An 18,673-nucleotide genomic window follows, 5' to 3' on the forward strand; every position below is an offset into this window, starting at 1 on the left:
CATCACCACCGTATTGAACTGGATGCAGGAAACAAATGAGCCAGTAAATGGGACACAGAGGGGCCCGCTACCTCTCTGAACTCATCCAATGCCACGCCCCCCTCCCACTCCCTCAGGTCGGGTGATGATGCCACCCTCCTGGACACACACCCCCCCCCGAGACAAATAAGCCAACCTGGGGTGACAGTGCCTTCTCGTGGCCCCGCCCCCTCACTGTGGAACTCACTCCCAGCTCACATCAGAGCTGATTGATTGATTGAATACTTTATTACCAATTGTATCCAATCAGGATAGAGAACTCAGTCAGGATACAGATTAAACAAGTGATGACACAAAGAAATGAGCAGACAAAACTGGAACTGGAACACTATACAAATGGAGCTGATAAATGGCCCATGGGTACTCTCTCCTGATTGGCTGAGATGTTGTCACTTACCTGAAACAGAGAGACAGGGAGACATCTGTTACTGAACAAACACTCTTCACAATATAGTGCTTTAACCTTTTAACAAAAAACGTTAGTTTTAACCAAAAAAATATCACTGACCCTACCTTTAAGTAAAAGTATCAATACCGCTATGTATAAACACTCTGTTTCAAGAAAAAGTCTGGTATAAAAATTAGCTCGAGTAAAAGTGCAGAAGTATTGGTAATAGTTTGCAAAAAGAAAAAAGCACAGGAAAGTCCAGTTCGATACAAGGTCTGCTAAGAGGATTTTAAACCCAAGAAAGCACTATGGCTTGTTTCTATTGGGGTCCTTTGTATTCAATGCATATAGCCATTTAATGACAGACAGATATACATTACTACTATGCAAAATCATCATAAAGACGGCTTTGAATTGCAGCCACCTGTAGGTACCATTTTAGGGCGGTTTTGAAGGAGAGTAGGGTTTTACACTCCTTCGCGGCTTTTGGTAGGGAATTCCACATTTTTGTGGCATAGCATAGCCGCCCCCGCTCTTAGCCCGAAAATAGCTGATGTCTGAGCTTGTAGCTCTTTTGTTGCTCTTTTACATGTTGCTTTAATCCACTTTCAACCTGATGTGTGTTGTGTATGAAGCTGTGAGGCCTGCAGCAGCATACAGTAATATGAAACATTCATAAAGCCTCTTAGAAGAATCAATCTAGAGGCCAGTGGCAGGGCAGGCCGTCCAATCAGCCGGCCCATAGAGGCCAGTGGCAGGGCAGGCCGGCCAATCAGCCGGCCCGGAGCCCCAGGCTGTGTGACTGAGGAACATAATGGCTCTGTGTGTCAGGGGGAGCTTTCAATCATGAGAAAGAGAGAGAGAGAGAGAGAGAGAGAGAGAGAGAGAGAGAGAGAGAGAGAGAGAGGGCCCTGCTGCGCTGCTCCGCCAGAGGACCCACTCTGTGTACAACACCCAGGAGGAGAACACTATAGGGCCTGGGGCTGCAGCTCTGCGATAGGACCCACTGTGTGTACAGCACCCAGGAGGAGGGCCAATGTTTCTCCCAGACAGTCTGGTGTCTGAGTGTTTAAGTAGTAATACCACAAAGCACAGCAAGTACTCTTGTTACAAGTAAAAGGTCCAAAAGTCATCAATTTGATATACTTAACACATTGAGTGCCAAACACGAGAATTCTTGAATCATCCTCGGTCCCTGTCAAATGGAATGGACGGATGTGACAAAAGGGCCCAAAAAACGTCTCTTCTGTCCGCTCTAATGATAGGATCTGGAGAAAAAGCTCCATATCTCCATAATCTTTTTACCGTGGTGAAAAGGAGCCATTTTCGACGGGCGATCACTCTGCAATGGCGGATCGCGTTCGAAATATTATTGTTCCAGTCGTTAGACGGGACCCTCGGCCATCGCCCAGACACCCTTTGTTTACATCCGCGTCCTCGTGGAGGCTTCTACAGCTCTAAACAAAATAGATCAGCATAAACGGTAAGAACGCTGGCACTGGATGTACCCTGCTTTAAAAAAAAACTCTGGCACTTGATGTGTTAAGTACCAAAAGTAAAAGCAATGCGAAATGCAGAATGTCCCATTACACAAGTTGTTTACAAAAGTGTTGAATTGTATGAATTAAGTGGTTAGCAGGCATGCAATGCTCATTTGGTATGTTCTTACACTCTATTTCAATGACGTGACGCGCACGTCGCTTAACACCTACAGTACACTGCAAGTCACACAATGGACAATTTATATCCATCTAGGCTTATTCCTATGTTAATTCGCTAGGTGTGAGTCGGGAGCCTTTGAAAACTTTGTTGAGGTGCGAATTTAAAGTAGTTTTAAATCTATGCGTTGCCTGCGTGTGCTCCTGGTCAAATAGGTTCCGGCACGGCGTGCAAGGCCGTCCAGTGAGCATTGCACCCCTGGTGGTTAATATACAGTATGTTTGGTAATAATACATCTACATTTCCAAAGTAACTAGTAACAAAAGCTGTCAATTTTTTTTGTTGTGGAGTAAAAAACTAAGCACAATATTTACCAGTGAGATGTAGTACAGAAGTTTAAAGTGAAATAAATGGAATTAATCAAGTAAAGTAAATGCACCTCAAAAATAAAGGACGACTTCATCCATTTTCAACCTATCCTACTATATAATTGGAGTAACCTCTGTCTGTCCGTCCGTCTTGGTGTCCGTCTTGGTTGGGTCGACCGAGTTAGGTTTCGCTTTCGGTTTGCATGCTGCAGTTAGGTTTCGCTTTCGGTTTGCATGCTGCAGTTAGGTTTCGCTTTCGGTTTGCATGCTGCAGTTAGGTTTCGCTTTCGGGGGGGGGGGGGGGGGGGGGAGAAACCGCGCGACAGGACGTGCAATAACCCCAAGTTTGCAACTACTTTCGCCTGCGCCCTTCACCGGGTATGGTCTAGTCTTCATATAATTGGTCCTCACTAATGCTCACGATAAAATGGTACCATTCTGTTCTACTCAGTCTGTGTCTCATAGGAGGGCTGTGGACAGTCCAGAAACCCGTCTACCAGTGACATCATCGTTAGGCAGGATTTTTTTTTTCCAACAAGATTTCAATTTCTTTATTTAGATTTTTATAAACACGTGAACAATGGCCTCTATTATTGCATTGCAACTTTCCAGGAATAGAATAGTAGATTTTTTTTTTAATCATTTTATCATGAGCATTAGTGAGGACTTATTATATGAAGATAGGTTGAAAAAGTCGTCCCTTTAAGGGAAGGGAGGGGAGGGAGATAATCGTCACTGCGTGTTTTCCTCGCCTGTCAGTAGATGGCGTTGGGCGGGAGGAGTAGGACGAAGGCTCAGTCTACGTCCTCCCGGTGGGGGCTCCTCACTGGCAGCAGGCGAGTCAGTAAGATACGACAGCAGTGACAACACAGACATGTGTGTGTGGGGAGGAATAATGAATTGGCATAACGACTAAATTGGGGAGAATAGGGGGTAAAAAAAGCAAAGTACGGTGGCCTATAGGCTACTTGAGTAAATGTACTTAGTTACTTTGCACCCTTGGGTGTCAGTGTGGCCCCTCCCCCTCTGAGCCACTACAATAAGGTCATTGATGGAAGGAGCTGAGAAGGTCAGTGTGTCTGTGAGGATGGAATATGATTCCCCTGTCTGTCTTCAGCCTGACATCAGCCTGACGCTCACTGTAGCGCCGCTACGCCTTATTAAAAGGGCCATGTTTCCCAGTTCAGGTTAAAAAACTACATGGAAATTAACCCCTTTATATACCTGAGGCTTCGATTATAAAAATGTCTTTTCTGAAAAACTTATGTTGCTACAACTCAAATGACCATTCAATCCGGGAATGCATGTGTGTCATTTTAAGATCTCTTTGGCTATTCAAAAATAGCAGATCTACAAGCTCATAGCGCGGCACCGAGTGCCGCGCTATGAGCTTGTAGATCTGCTATTTTTGAAAAATCGTGAATTTGTGCAAATCTTTGAATATATATATTTTTAAAGTGAGCTTTTTTAACTCAAATCTTTGCTTCTGGGGGATTCTACATCTAAAAAACTGTTTTTTGAAAAAACCTATGTTGCTATCAGTGGTTCTCAAACTTTTTCATGTCAAGGACCCCTAAAATGATATGTATGTGGCCGCGGACCCCCATTGCAAAATATGTTGTTCCAGGGACCCACCAGAAGCAAAGATTTGAGTTAAATTACATATATTCAAAGATTTGCACAAATGTTCACGATTTTTCAAAAATAGCAGATCTACAAGATCACCGAGTGCCGCGCTATGAGCTTGTAGATCTGCTATTTTTGAATAGCCAAAGTATAAAATAATGGTTGAAGTGGTTACACAGATGCGTTCCCGGTCTTAATGGGTTTAACCTGTGGGCCGGGATCCACTGCTGGGCAGTGAGGGTATTGCAAGTGGGCCCCCCAAATAATCAGCAAAACGCTAAGGTTTTAGTGATGATATAACATTAATATTAAAAGATTAATGTAAATAAATGTCATGTTATTTTCCTTTCTAAAACCCTTGAAAAACAATGTGTTTTCAATGTGACACAGATAAATAAAAACATTTAAGGAGCACATCATCGATGGGGAATCAAAGCTAATAGAAACTACAGGCTTTATATTCCTGGTAAATTAGCATGCTATAATGGAAGCCATTGTTCTCGGATTAATACAAAAAAAACACACAAAAAAAACAACAATGTCACGCCAGATGCGATACAATTACAATTATTGTAATTGTAAAGCGATAAAAGTAATTGTATCGCTATTAATTGTAATTGTATGTACAATTACAATTACAATCATTGTATCGCTACCTGTAGTGATACAATGCGCTACAGGTAGGCGGGTTTCTGAAGTGTCCACAGCCCTCCTATGAGACACAGAACGAGAGGAGAAAGTTTGTGCCATTTTATCATGAGCATTAGTGAGGACCAATTATATGAAAATTGGTTGAAAATGGGTGAAGTCATCCTTTAAGTTAGTTATTTTTAAAGTTGTTTTTTAAACCCTGTAGCACTTTGTGATTTGCAAAAATGCATTATAAATGAAATGTATCATTATTATTGTTATAAATGAGGGCATTCATTCATTTAAAAACATACACAAAGATTAAAGGTAGAGATACAAGGTTTCTGTCGATCAGTCAGCGACCACATTCCTCACCACTTGTCCTTGGTTGCCCGGCAACACACACACACACACACACACACACACACACACACACACACACACACACACACACACACACACAGTGTTGAAGAAACTGCAGATTGAGGCTTTAACCTCTGCTTTTATGAAATATCCGAGACCAATACAAGCTCTCCAAGATCTACAAGCTCACAACACGTGTTGTGAGCTTGTAGATCGCCTATTTTTAGCGTATATGCTTCCATTAGAAAACAGCTTGTCTTCCAATGGATGCATATACGCAAAAAATAGGCGATCTACAAGCTCACAACGCCTATCTTTTGCGTATATGCTTCCATTGGAAGACAAGCTGTCTTCTATGGAAACCAAATGACTGAACTGAAATCAGTCTTAAAGAAACAGTTCACTCAAAAAATTACTTATTTTCTATAAATTGCACACCCCATGAAGCATTAAATTCATGGATTTATTTTTGTTTTTGTCGCATTCCTATAAGCCAATAATTTGATGACCGTGTGTATTTCCGGTAGGAGACACACAGACACTACTTTGTGTCTCCTACCGGATACATTAGCCGGTTGTAGGCGGTCATCAAATTATCAAATATAATAATCCATGAATTCAAGGCTCATGGGGTGTGCAATTTATAGAAAATAAGTCATTTTTTTGGGTTGAACTACTCCTTTAACGACTGAGAGCTTTAATCCAAGGGGCGTAAGTTAGAAAGTTTGTTATTTTATCACATAGTCACAAACAATAGTTCACTCAATAAAGCTCCAATCCCCCCCAAAAATATGAACAAAATGGACGGGTGTAATACAGAGGCCTGACAGCAGAGGGCGGAGAAGAGGCTGGTGTGCACTTTTAAACACCATGTAGATTCACAGCCCTGAAGGTGTGAAAGCTGCTTGAGGGTTGCCTAGCAACCAGGAACCTGGGGACAGCGATGCAATCTCTCTGTATCTTTTATTCAACATGAAGTAGAGCAGTGGTTCTCAAAAGTGTCCAGCAAAATGTGTCACCGTGGCTATTTAAAAATAGCAGATATACAAGCTCACTTCGTGCTGCGCTGTGAGCTTGTATATCTGCTATTTTTAAAACATCTTAAAAGATCTAAAAATGTTTTTTTGAAAAATTTAGATCTTTTTTTTCATCATAAATCTTCTCTTTCTGGGGGTCCATGGCACAAAACCTTTTCAGAAGGGGGTCCGCGGCCGAATATATTTCAAATTGGGGGTCCTTGACGTGAAAGGGTTTGAGAAGCACTGAACTACAGAATAATAGGCTTTACAAGAGTTTATCCAACTAATCTATGTCATTGATTATTACACGTTAAGAAATAGATAATTGATTTTAGACTTCAAGACATTAACCACTTGAACCCTATACTAGTCTACTTAGAGCAGAGGTTCTTAACACATCGGGTGCCAAACACGGTCTGAACCGTGTTTGCGCAGAGTAGTGGTCCGGTGCCGAACACGGTCCAGACCGTGAAATTTGTCTTTTTGTTTTTTTCGTTTTTCTCCACACGGGCGGGGCTAGAGCAGCTCTGGGAGTACCCATTGTGATCTTGAGAAGGATAGGCCAGATAGATCACCGGAAAAACAAAAACATGGCTCCCATCCACTTCCTGTCTATTTCCTTCTTTAAAACACCTATATCTCCGAATCTGTTTCCGGTGGGGAAAACCGGTCATGCGCGATGCGCGATCCCCCCCCATTGTAACTCGCGAGTAAAATGTTATCGTTCCAGGCTGTAGCCAGGGTCATCGCGCAACATGAATGGATGCTTTTTTTTACATGGATTTGCTCCTCGTGGAGTCTAGAGCTTTAAACAGCAAAGCACAGTCAATGGGGAGAATGCTGGCACCCAACGTAAGTTGTTATGAAAAAATGCTGGCACCTGATGTGTTAAGCTTGTTCATGCCAAGGACCCCCCAAATTAAATGTATTTGGCCACGCCCCATCTGAAAATAGTTTCCGTCAGGGACCCCCAGAAGAGAATATGTGTGTTAAAAGCGTATACATTATTCAAAATGTAAACATTTTCAAGATTCTTCAAGATTTTTCAAACATAGCAGATCTGCTATTTTTGAATAGCCAAAGTATAAAATATGCATACAGTTGTGATGCTATGTTGACACATTTTACTGGGGACCATCTGGAACCGCCCCAAGGATCACTGGGACCCCACTTTGAGAACCACTGACTTAGATGACCGGGGTCCCTCGGTCGACTAAGTGCAACAGTGGAAATAGCCGATCTACAAGCTCACAATGTGTCACATTGTAACACATTGTGAGTTTGTAGATCTGTCCACGACACCGTTGTTGAATAAATCAGGGCTTGAGTGGTTAGTCAATTATAAATAATCAACTAGAAAAATACATTTTGCTTTATTTTTTGTGTCGATATCCCCTTAGGAGAATCTTAGATCACGTCATATAAGAACTGTGTTCCAAACATAAACACACCACCCCAGCATTTCTGTCAGGGGGGGGTGGCTCTGCATCGTTTATGATATTCATTCATATTTGATAAGAGCCTGTTTCTGGCAAAAATGGAATACATTCCGCCTTAAAAGTCTTAAGAACTACACTTCCGGGTCTGAAATCACTGTCCTTACACCAGCCCCCTTCATGGGAAATGTAGTCTTTGGGTCTTTTGACTCGTTTCTAGCGTTTATTGTGTTACTCTTTGGTAATGGGTACATGTGTACATTTACACCTTCAGTCGATGCTTCATATCCATATGAGTAACATCGCCGGGGTGGTGTGTTTATCTTTGGAACACAGTTCTTATTTGATGTGGCGGCAGTGGCTCAGGGGTAGAGTGGCCGGGTAGAGTGAACTGGAAACCGCAAGGTTCCCAGTTCAATCCCGGGCTCCCCCAGAGTTAGTGTCGAAGTGTCCTTGAGCAAGACGTTGAACCCCTAATTGCTCCAGATGAGCAGGTTGGTGCCTTGCATGGTTTCCCCCGCCATCTGTGTGTGAATGTGTGTGTGAATGGGTGAGTGTAATGCACAATCTATGTAAAGCACTTTGGATAAAAGTTCTTATATGACGTGATCAAAGATTCTCCTAAGGGGATATCGACACAAAAAAATAAGCAAAATGTAAATGCACCATTTACCATTTATCTGAGATTCCCCTATGGAGATATCAACACTAAAAATAAAGCCACAACACAGGGGGACGGCGCCCTCTAGTGGCAGTGAGGTCAGGACTTCGGTGCTCTATAGTTCCTAGTTATAACACATTCAGCATGATGCTGAGTCATGTCTTTATGACATGATGCTGAGTCATGTCTTTATGACATGATGCTGAGTCATGTCGTTATGACGGGGCGGTGAGCGGAGAAAGAATATACCTTGTTCATCAAAGCTAACAGAAATGTGCTCCACTCATACGTTGGCTGCAGACGGACATTGTTGGAATAGCATTTACGGTAAATGAAACCCTTCACAGCGTCTCCGCAGACAAAGCAGGCTCTTTCATCTCCTCAGACACAGAGAGCTGATCAGCAGCCAGTCAGCCTCATGCAGCTGAATGAGGCTCTCTGTGTGGAGGAGCCACAGATGAGAGAAACCCTATTGTTGCTGTTGCAACCGATTCAATGTGAAAAGTCAATGAGCAACAAGAGTGGGTGGAAGTGGGTCAGAAAAAAAACCCCACAGTGTCATCACATTTCATCATCTGATGAGCAGTGGTGGGGTAAGTACTCAGATATTTTACTCAAGTAAAAGTAGCAATACCTCAATAAAAAACAGCAACCGGGTGGAAAACGGAAAAACTTGTCCTAAAACACACTGCCCCATTTTTTTTCGCGGACCGCCGGATTAGACCCTGTTTTAGGACGACGGTTCCATTTCTGAATGGAGAGGTGCGCGATGGGATGGACTGGAGAGAAGAAGGACCGATGTTTCCTTTTTGCTTGATATTGTTTGATGGCGAAACAATCTGATACACATGAAAGGAGACCCTTCACAGCTAATAGAGAATTTTACATTTTAAGAATGGGTTCAGAATTGAATGAGTATACAGCTATAGTCAAATGTGAAGCTCTTTCTGCTATAAATATGCATCCATGCGTTCTGCCTGCCCCTCGGCTGAGACGTGTCCTTTTTGACACACTAATACCCCAAATAAAAGGGGGAAAAAACGCTCACTCCTTGATTTTCCTGAAACTTGGCAGCCCTGGTATTGGCATCAAAATACTTAAAGTATCAAGTACAAAGTACCAAGTAAAAGCACAAAAATGTTTGAACATTGCCTGTATAACCTCTTCAGACTCCACCTCAGCCCGTAGCACTTCACCTACAGTAGCTTGACAACCTTGCAGTCTTATGCAAAGGTTAAAATGTGATTTAGATAGTATGTTATTTAGACTGATGCCAGGTTCATTTGTAGATCTGGCATCCTATAGTTTTTATAATTGCAATGTACGGATAAAACAAAAAGGAAATTATATTGTTTAGACTGATGATAGTTTATTGGTTTACGTGTCATCCTAGTTTACTGAGACACTACACTGTCTCTGTATTCTATGATCCTATAGTTTACTGAGACACTACACTGTCTCTGTATTCTATGATCCTATAGTTTACTGAGACACTACACTGTCTCTCTGTATTCTATGATCCTATAGTTTACTGAGACACTACACTGTCTCTGTATTCTATGATCCTATAGTTTACTGAGACACTACACTGTCTCTCTGTATTCTATGATCCTATAGTTTACTGAGACACTACACTGTCTCTCTGTATTCTATGATCCTATAGTTTACTGAGACACTACACTGTCTCTGTATTCTATGATCCTATAGTTTACTGAGACACTACACTGTCTCTGTATTCTATGATCCTATAGTTTACTGAGACACTACACTGTCTCTCCGTATTCTATGATCCTATAGTTTACTGAGACACTACACCGTCTCTCTGTATTCTATGATCCTATAGTTTACTGAGACACTACGCTGTCTCTGTATTCTATGATCCTATAGTTTACTGAGACACTACACTGTCTCTGTATTCTATGATCCTATAGTTTACTGAGACACTACACTGTCTCTGTATTCTATGATCCTATAGTTTACTGAGACACTACACTGTCTCTCTGTATTCTATGATCCTATAGTTTACTGAGACACTACACTGTCTCTGTATTCTATGATCCTATAGTTTACTGAGACACTACACTGTCTCTCTGTATTCTATGATCCTATAGTTTACTGAGACACTACACTGTCTCTCTGTATTCTATGATCCTATAGTTTACTGAGACACTACACTGTCTCTCTGTATTCTATGTATGCGTTTACCTTGTTTACTGTAAGTCGCTCTGGATAAAGAGTGTCCGATAAACGCATAAAGTCTAAATGATACATTGTAAAATGTACTGAAGATGTTCTAATGACGATGGTATACTGACCCTGATGAAGAGCATCTTCTCTCCGACTCGATATCGTCCTTGCGAATGTCTCTCCACACAGAACCTGGTAGGACATCTGCATGGAGGGTCTTCAGTGATGTGTCTCACCTGAAACCAACAGATACATACTGTAGATCCATCTCATAATAAACATAATGATACATACATACATGTGTCTCACCTGAAACCAACACATAGATCCATCTTATAAACAGATGATGTTATGATATACATTGACAAGGCCACAGTCAAGCTTGATTTATACTTAGTTGCGCGCCACTGTCGCTGTATGATACATTGTGAGCTTGTAGATCTGGTATTTATGATACATTGTGAGCTTCTAGATCTGGTATTTATGATACATTGTGAGCTTGTAGATCTGGTGTTTATGATACATTGTGAGCTTGTAGATCTGGCGTTTATGATACATTGTGAGCTTGTAGATCTGGTGTTTATGATACATTGTGAGCTTGTAGATCTGGTGTTTATGATACATTGTGAGCTTGTAGATCTGGTATTTATGATACATTGTGAGCTTGTAGATCTGGTGTTTATGATACATTGTGAGCTTGTAGATCAGGTGTTTATGATACATTGTAAGCTTGTAGATCTGGTATTTATGATACATTGTGAGCTTGTAGATCTGGTAATTTTCAACTGAGCTTGTAGATCTGGTGTTTATGATACATTGTGAGCTTGTAGATCTGGTGTTTATGATACATTGTAAGCTTGTAGATCTGGTATTTATGATACATTGTAAGCTTGTAGATCTGGTATTTATGATACATTGTGAGCTTGTAGATCTGGTAATTTTCAGCTAAGTATAAAGCAAACATCTGACTATATATGTGTCTGACTATATCTTTGCCTACAACTCGCGCAAAAAAATAATGCCCCAATATCCTTCACTGAGTGCCGCGCTATGAGCTTGTAGATCTGCTATTTTTGAATAGCCATCTTAACTCAGATTTAAGATGGCATCTTAGACATCTTAACTCAGAGTAATAGTGTTACGCCACTGCCAGCGAAAACGAGCGATTTTATCAACCTTTGAAAAATCATGGAATATTTTCTGTGAATGCTATCCGCACGGTGATCCCCTCGTTACACACACGGGGTGGAAAATAGCATGTTTTGCCAAAAATATATAGTGTAAAAAAAAAAATACACATGAGCCGAGATTTTTAAGCAATAAGTTAACCAGGGAGTGAATGGAGCAGCACATCTTTGGATGGCGTTATCTCTGGTTCTGTGTGAGAAAAAAAAATATATATATATATTTATTTTTTTCAAAACTCGTCCAAACTCGTCCTTGGCAGGCTGGGCCTGGGACTTTGACGCATTAATTCGTCCATGGCAGTTAATGAGTTAAAATGACTCACAGATGCGTTCCCGGTCTTAATGGATTAAACCTCCCACTGCTCATTGTTTTTGCTGCTGCTTTGTGCTCTACTGCTCTATGAAGTTCTTTTTGCTCCCACCACCACCACCCCAGCATCCACCTGTGGGTTCTGTCTCTATATGACTCCCTAATGGGGGTTTATTTAAAGTAATACTAGGTAACGTTTTCAACAAAACTAAAGTTAAATTGTATATCTTTTGCGAGTGGCAAAAGTTTCACAACACCCACTCCGTGAATTTCACCCCCGGAAGCCTTTTATTTATATATTTTCTATTGAACGTGTACGGGGGGGACTTTCCCGGGAAAATGACGTTCCTGGCCAACGTCATGACGTCATGGCCGACGTCCTCAGGAACTACCGCAACGGTTTCCTGTTTGGCCAGGAACTACCGCGCTATTAACAAAAAGGAACCTCACACTGATTTTAAGAGAATGTAGGATTGGGAGATCGAAAAAGAACAGAAAAAGAAAGCACAGCTCATGGTAACTAATGCTCCACTGGCTAAGAGAAACGATCCGTAGATAGTATAAAACAATTAAAAGATCGCTTTTTGAAACGCTTCCGGCTTCCGGTGAAAACGAATGGAATTCTGGGTAATCGAGGACTAGGGAAATTGTATGCAGTGACGGTAGTGACCAGCAGAGGTTGCTAAAAATCGTTATTTGTGATTTTGCATTGTACAACTTTAATTCACTATAAAATCTGTGTTTAAATTTATTTAAAACAAACATTTTATTACAATATTTCATGCTTGCCGGGAATGAATGAAATGAGACAGAGCCATGACGCTAAATATGCTACAAATGTTTATGCTCAATAATATTTATGTTTATGCTCAATAAACATATTTATTCAATCCAACAGTTGTCTGACTGAAATAGAGAAATGAACATCAAACATAAATGTTTCATGTGGCGCTCGGGTGGTGCAGTGGTAAAGTCCCTGCCCACCACCACGGAGGTTGTGGGTTCGAATCCACCGCGGTGCGTCCGGCTTGGTCGTGCGTCTACACCAGGGGTTCTCAAACTTTTTTGGCCCAGGGCACCCCTATAAATATTTTTTTCATCCGAGGCACCCCTACTTTATTTTCATAATTTTCACTCCCAGCACCTTATGCCATTTACTTACAGCCTATATTACATTACATTTAGCATAACAGTATGATCTAACAATTTTTTTAATCAAAATTATTAAAGTTTTTTGTTAATTATTATAAGATGATGACAACATCTGAATGAATAGTGTTGTATTGAGTAAATCAGATTGGGTTGTACATTCAACACATTTCAAGTGCAAATTCACTTACATTCCAAAAAGTCCATATTTCCTTGTTTGATCAAAAATCGTTGCGTAAGTCGTTACTCTCTTTTCTACACTCTGGGGGAAACAGGCAGTAGGCGCATTTGCTATTTATTCTAACACAGATATGTTGCGAGGTAAACTTGAGATAATAGCCATTTTGGTTAGAACCGACTGAAAATAACTTTGTACTTCACTCTTTAAATGATATGAAAAAAATATATAGAATTTTTTTTTTCAAAAAGAAAAAAGAAAAAATCCAATTCTTTTTTTCTTTTTTCCAAATATTATAATATTTTCGGGGCACCCCTGGACTGCCGTCGCGGCACCCCAGGGTGCCGCGTCACCCACTTTGAGAACCCCTGGTCTACACGAACACAACTGGCCCGTGCTCGGTGGAGGGAAGCCGGGCGGAGGAGGAGGAGGAAGTTGATATCGATCATTGTACGTACTCCTACCAAGCCCCCGGAACCACGGTAGAACCATAGAGAGCACAAGTAGAGGGTGGATTGCCCCGCCCCCCAGCTATCATTTCAATGAAAGTGCTCACTGGCGTTTTGAAGCACCCGGAAGCCTGCCGGAAGTAGAATTATTGAGACGGGACACCATAGAGTTATGAGCATGCGCACTAGTGTCCTTTTCGCGTCCTACGGCAGCCCGTGGATCAAGGAATGAACGCGAGATATTTATTAAATACACTCGAGATGCATATTTATACGTAAATGCATATGTTTTTATGTATAATATGTTTACATATTTATATTTATATATATATAAATATCTCTCAGTATGTTTTGCTCGTGCATGTATTTCTCCCCGCCTGCAGTTCCAGCTTTGGCCACTGGGGTGGCGGCTTCAATGTTTCTCAGCAACTCTGGGGGGCTTGGGTAGAACAGAGAAGTGGCCAAGCCTGGTGGTCAAACCTGAGAATGCACTTAAAATGCACTTCTGCGCGTGCATCTCCCGTTGGTGCGCATGCTCACGACGCGTCACGACCCATGGAACCAATGGAATGGACCCATGGAACCAATATGGAACCACTATTTCTTACTTCCAGGTGCTTCAAAACACCACTGAACAATTGCGTTGAAATTAATAGCTGGGGGGCGGGGCAATCCGCCCTCTAGCTATATAGAGCATCGCAGTTCCCAACCCTTCCGGGTTCCACCGCAAAATACTCAATGCATTTTTCCAAAAATATTTATATCAATTAATTTAAGCCTAGAATCAAGCCAATAAAACATGACCATCATCATGACCATAAAACGTTTGATTCCGTGATTATTCTTTTTTGAAAACGGCAAAACAAAGGGTATTTATTAAATAAAGTCTATCATATAATTAAATATAAAATAAAATAAAAATCACAGAAAAAAAACGTTTTATGGTCATGATTCACCAGGACCCTGGATGGCTTGATTCTAGGCTTAAATGAATTGATATCAATATTTTTGGAAATGTCAATGGGAAAAATGCATTGAGTTTTTCCTTCCGGCACCAGGAAAAACCAGGAAGTGGGCGGGAACTGCGATGCTCTATTATACCTCTATGACTCCTACGGGCTGAGGGGCGGCACCTGTCAGCGGGGAGTGGGCAGTGTTGGGCGGGAGGAGTAGGACGAAGGCTCTACGTCCTCCCGGTGGAGTCAGTAGGATATGACAGCAGTGACAACACAGACATGTGTGTGGGGAGGAATCAATTGGCGTAACGACTAAATTGGGGAGGAAAAAAGGGTCAAAAATAATTGGCTACTCTAAATTAACCCATTAAGACCTGGAAGCATCTGTGTTATTTTTTGATTTCTTTGGCTTTTCAAAAATAGCAGATCTACAAGCTCATAGCGCGGCACCGAGTGCCGCGCTATGAGCTTGTAGATCTGCTATTTTAGAAAAAGCGTGAAAATGTTTGCCAATCTTTGAATACATATATATATACATTTTTAAGCATTTTTTTTAACTCAAATCTTGGCTTCTGGGGGTCCCTGGGACAAAATCTTTTGAGCTGGGGGTCCGCGGCCAAATATATATCATTTTGTGGTCCTTGACATGAAAACCACTGATATTATAACAACAATTTTTTTTCTGAGGATTTGTTAGGATTTAGAAGACAATTGTAGAATCCAAAGCAAAGATTTGAGTTTAAAATGTTTGCTTTAAAAATATATATATTCAAAGATTTGCAACAATTTCCCATGATTTTTCAAAAAATAGCAGATATACAAGCTCATAGCGCGGCACTCGGTGCCGCGCTATGAGCTTTTAGATCTGACATTTCTTAACCAGAAATCTTAAAATATGACACAGATGCGTGGTCCTGGTCTTAAAGGGTTAATAACATAATAATAATGTGTCATGTGACTCACGGCGTCATCCAGCACGTTGTTGCTGCTGCTCTTCTTGTTACATTTGGATGGAGAAGGAGATGAGGAGGGTGATGATGATGGTGGAGGTGGAGGTGTAGAGACGGGGGAGGATGATGAAGGTGGAGTAGGGGACAGGACAGGAAGTGGAGCTTTCTCTTCTTCCTGTTCGATCTCTTTCTCCAGTTTGATTAAGCCTGGAGGCTCCACTTTGTACCTGGAGACAGTAGAGAGGTTTAGTTAAAGAGGTGGTGCCATGGTTTTGCACTTTTTCTGTTTTTCAAGTGTCTATGAGGTTGATAGAACTTCATTAAGCCCCCTGGTGGTGTTTTTATGGTGTTTTATGTCTTCTCTGACTATTTTGAGTTTCTTCCTGGAGGCTGAAACCTTGAGGGTCAAACGTGCCAATAGAAAAACAGTGCTTTAATGACACAGTAGAAATATACCCTCCCCCTCATTATCATAACACAACAGGTGTGGGCATGAGGAGGAGGAGGGACTAGGACAGGTGGGTGGTCTTGTAGTAGGAGGTGGAGGGACTGGTTCAGGTGGGAGGTGCTAAGGTGAGAACCAGGTATACTTAATGAACTGGAGGCGAGTCCACATAAAAACATAATTGTAACACTTTCTGTACACTTTTTTGAAAAAAATCTTCCTCCTAGTATAACCATAATACCTGATGATTATGTTTTAGGGGGAGAAAAAATAATTGAAAATCACGGCACCCCGTCTTTAAATACAAGTGATTCATTGTATTCATACAATAGTAGAGTCTGACCGATATGTCAGACATTATTTGACAGCCATTGGTATCATGACCTGAAAATGCATTTTCTCAAAATGTATAAAAAGGAAGAATGTATATAAATGTTTATCACACGGCTTGGTTGAATGCTCGATTCTGATTGGTCAATCATCGGTCATTATTTCTGGATAATGACCGATGAGCTCAATAACGGACCGCTGTGTAATCAGAGACTCAGAACACCTGCTCATATCAACCTGTGCTGCTTGGTTGTATGCTTTATCCAACATGACAGCCATGTAAAGAAACAAACAATGATTTACAGTTATTAACAATTAAAACAGTTATTTACAACTAAACGTTGCTCTTAAGAATGTTTTTGAAAACATTTGAAGTGAGAAATAGACGATGCAATGACCGAAAAGTCATTCTATTTGATCCTCTACACTTCCTTGTTTATCGTGGCGCAACAACGGGGAAATACCAAAACACTCGCCCCAACACACAGTCGCCCCGGAGCAAATCCAGCGGTATATAGAATGGGGGTGAGTGTGTTTTGGGGGCGAGTCTTCCCGTTACCTTATGGAATACTGTCATTTGTTTTCCGAGGCGAACTTGTCCGCCCAGCCCAATACTTATGGAATACTTTCATTGCCGTAAGCAAGGAAATACTTCGTTTTGTTGTTACTTTTGAGTCAATTTATTTATTTATGTATTAAGTAGCCGTGTAATAAGCGGGATAATGTATGGGGAGGTAGTCATTATTGAAATTTAAAGCTAATGATAATCAGTTAACATTTAAAGATAAATAGGCTCCGCCTCGATGCATTATCACCCTGTTGGGCTTTAAATTTCAATAATGACTACCTCCCCATACATTATCCCTTGTGTAATAAACAGATTACTTACTGAGATGCTATCCTCCCCAGCTGTAACAGACACAGACACACCTCTCTGGGCTGTTTGTGAAGAACTACAGGGAGAGACAAGAGAGGAGGATCAGATATTATAATGTTCCACATGGCAGCTTCTACATGTCAATGTTTCTGACGGATGGACCACCAAAGACCATCAACACACACACCAACACACACCAACACACACCAACACACACCAACACACACCACTGCAGCACAGAATGAAGTGGGAATGAAACACACAATAGAACATTACTCCATTCAAAGCGGGGACGCATCTGTGAGTCATTTTAAGATTTCTTTGGCTATTCAAAAATAGCAGATCTACAAGTTCATAGCTTGTAGATCTGCTATTTTTTTTTAAATTGTGAAATAGGTTTTTAAAGCAAACATTTGTAACTCAAATCTTTGCTTCTGGGGGGTCCCTGGAACAAAACCTTTTGAGATGGGGGTCCGCGGCCAATTACATATCTATAAATGTTTTCGAAATCCTAAATCCTAAGTATGTTTCTATATCAGTGGTGCTCCAACTTTTTAAGGACCCCCAACATGATATGTGTTTGGCCGCAGACCAAATACAGACATATATATATATCTGCTATTTTTGAATAGCCAAATAAATCTTAAAATGACACAGATGCGCTCCCAGTCTTAATGGATTAAAGGAGCACTTCACCCATTTTCAACCCTCATATAATTGCTCCTCACTAATGCTCATTATAATATGATGGCACCATGTCTGTCTCCTCTCTGTGTCGCAGAGGAGGGCTGTGGACAGTTCAGAAACCTGTCTACCAGTGACATCATATCATTTAGTCTCTTTTTGTTGTTGTATTAATGCAGGAATGAATGATTGCAATAATTCATAGCTTCTATTTCAGCATGCTAACTTTTCAGTAAGAGACAGGCTGTAGTTTCTATTATCTTGGAATCCCCATTAATGATGTCACTGGTAGACAGGTTGATGATGTCACCCACCAATGAGCGTTAGTGAGGACTAAATATTACGAAGATAAGGTTTAAAATTGGTGAAGTGGTCCATTAACCACATGAACCCTCGCGTATAGCGTCCCTATTCTGGGGGGAATGTCACGCCCAAGATATTAGAGTAGAAAAAGAAGGGCTCCTAGTACCGAGCCCTGGGGTACTCCCCAGTATGTATAGGGTTTATGAGGTTAATGTTAATGTCAGGTAGACTGACTGCATCCTAACACACTGTGATGAAACAGTTCATGTGGGTTTATAAGAAGCCCTGACATCTAACTCATCCAGTGGTTCTCAAAATTTGGGTCTGGTAGCCTATACATACAGTATAAGTGTATACAGGTATATGCACATTTATCAAGCAACAAATTAAGGACTTTTAAGACCTTTTTATTACCTCTAAAATACACATTAAAAAAGACCATTACTGCATCAAAAGTAATCAACTAAACTATACTATAC

General features: G+C 41.1%; 1 protein-coding gene across 3 annotated transcripts in view; it reads right to left on the bottom strand.

Annotated features, from left to right (window-relative positions):
- The window catches only part of LOC308092066 (growth arrest-specific protein 2-like), a 50,822-nt gene that overhangs the window by 878 nt on the left and 31,271 nt on the right, over window positions 1-18,673 (bottom strand). For all 3 annotated transcript variants that reach the window (XM_080437862.1, XM_080437861.1, XM_080437860.1), the window contains 3 exons: window positions 17,220-17,283; window positions 15,569-15,782; window positions 10,505-10,612 (listed from right to left, as the gene is read on the bottom strand). In XM_080437862.1, coding sequence (XP_080293988.1) covers window positions 10,505-10,612; window positions 15,569-15,782; window positions 17,220-17,283 — 386 coding nt within the window. The remainder of the gene's footprint in view (window positions 1-10,504; window positions 10,613-15,568; window positions 15,783-17,219; window positions 17,284-18,673) is intronic.

This window comes from Gymnoscopelus braueri, assembly GCF_963280865.1.
Source record: "Gymnoscopelus braueri genome assembly, chromosome: 9".
Classification (NCBI taxonomy): Eukaryota; Metazoa; Chordata; class Actinopteri; order Myctophiformes; family Myctophidae; genus Gymnoscopelus; species Gymnoscopelus braueri.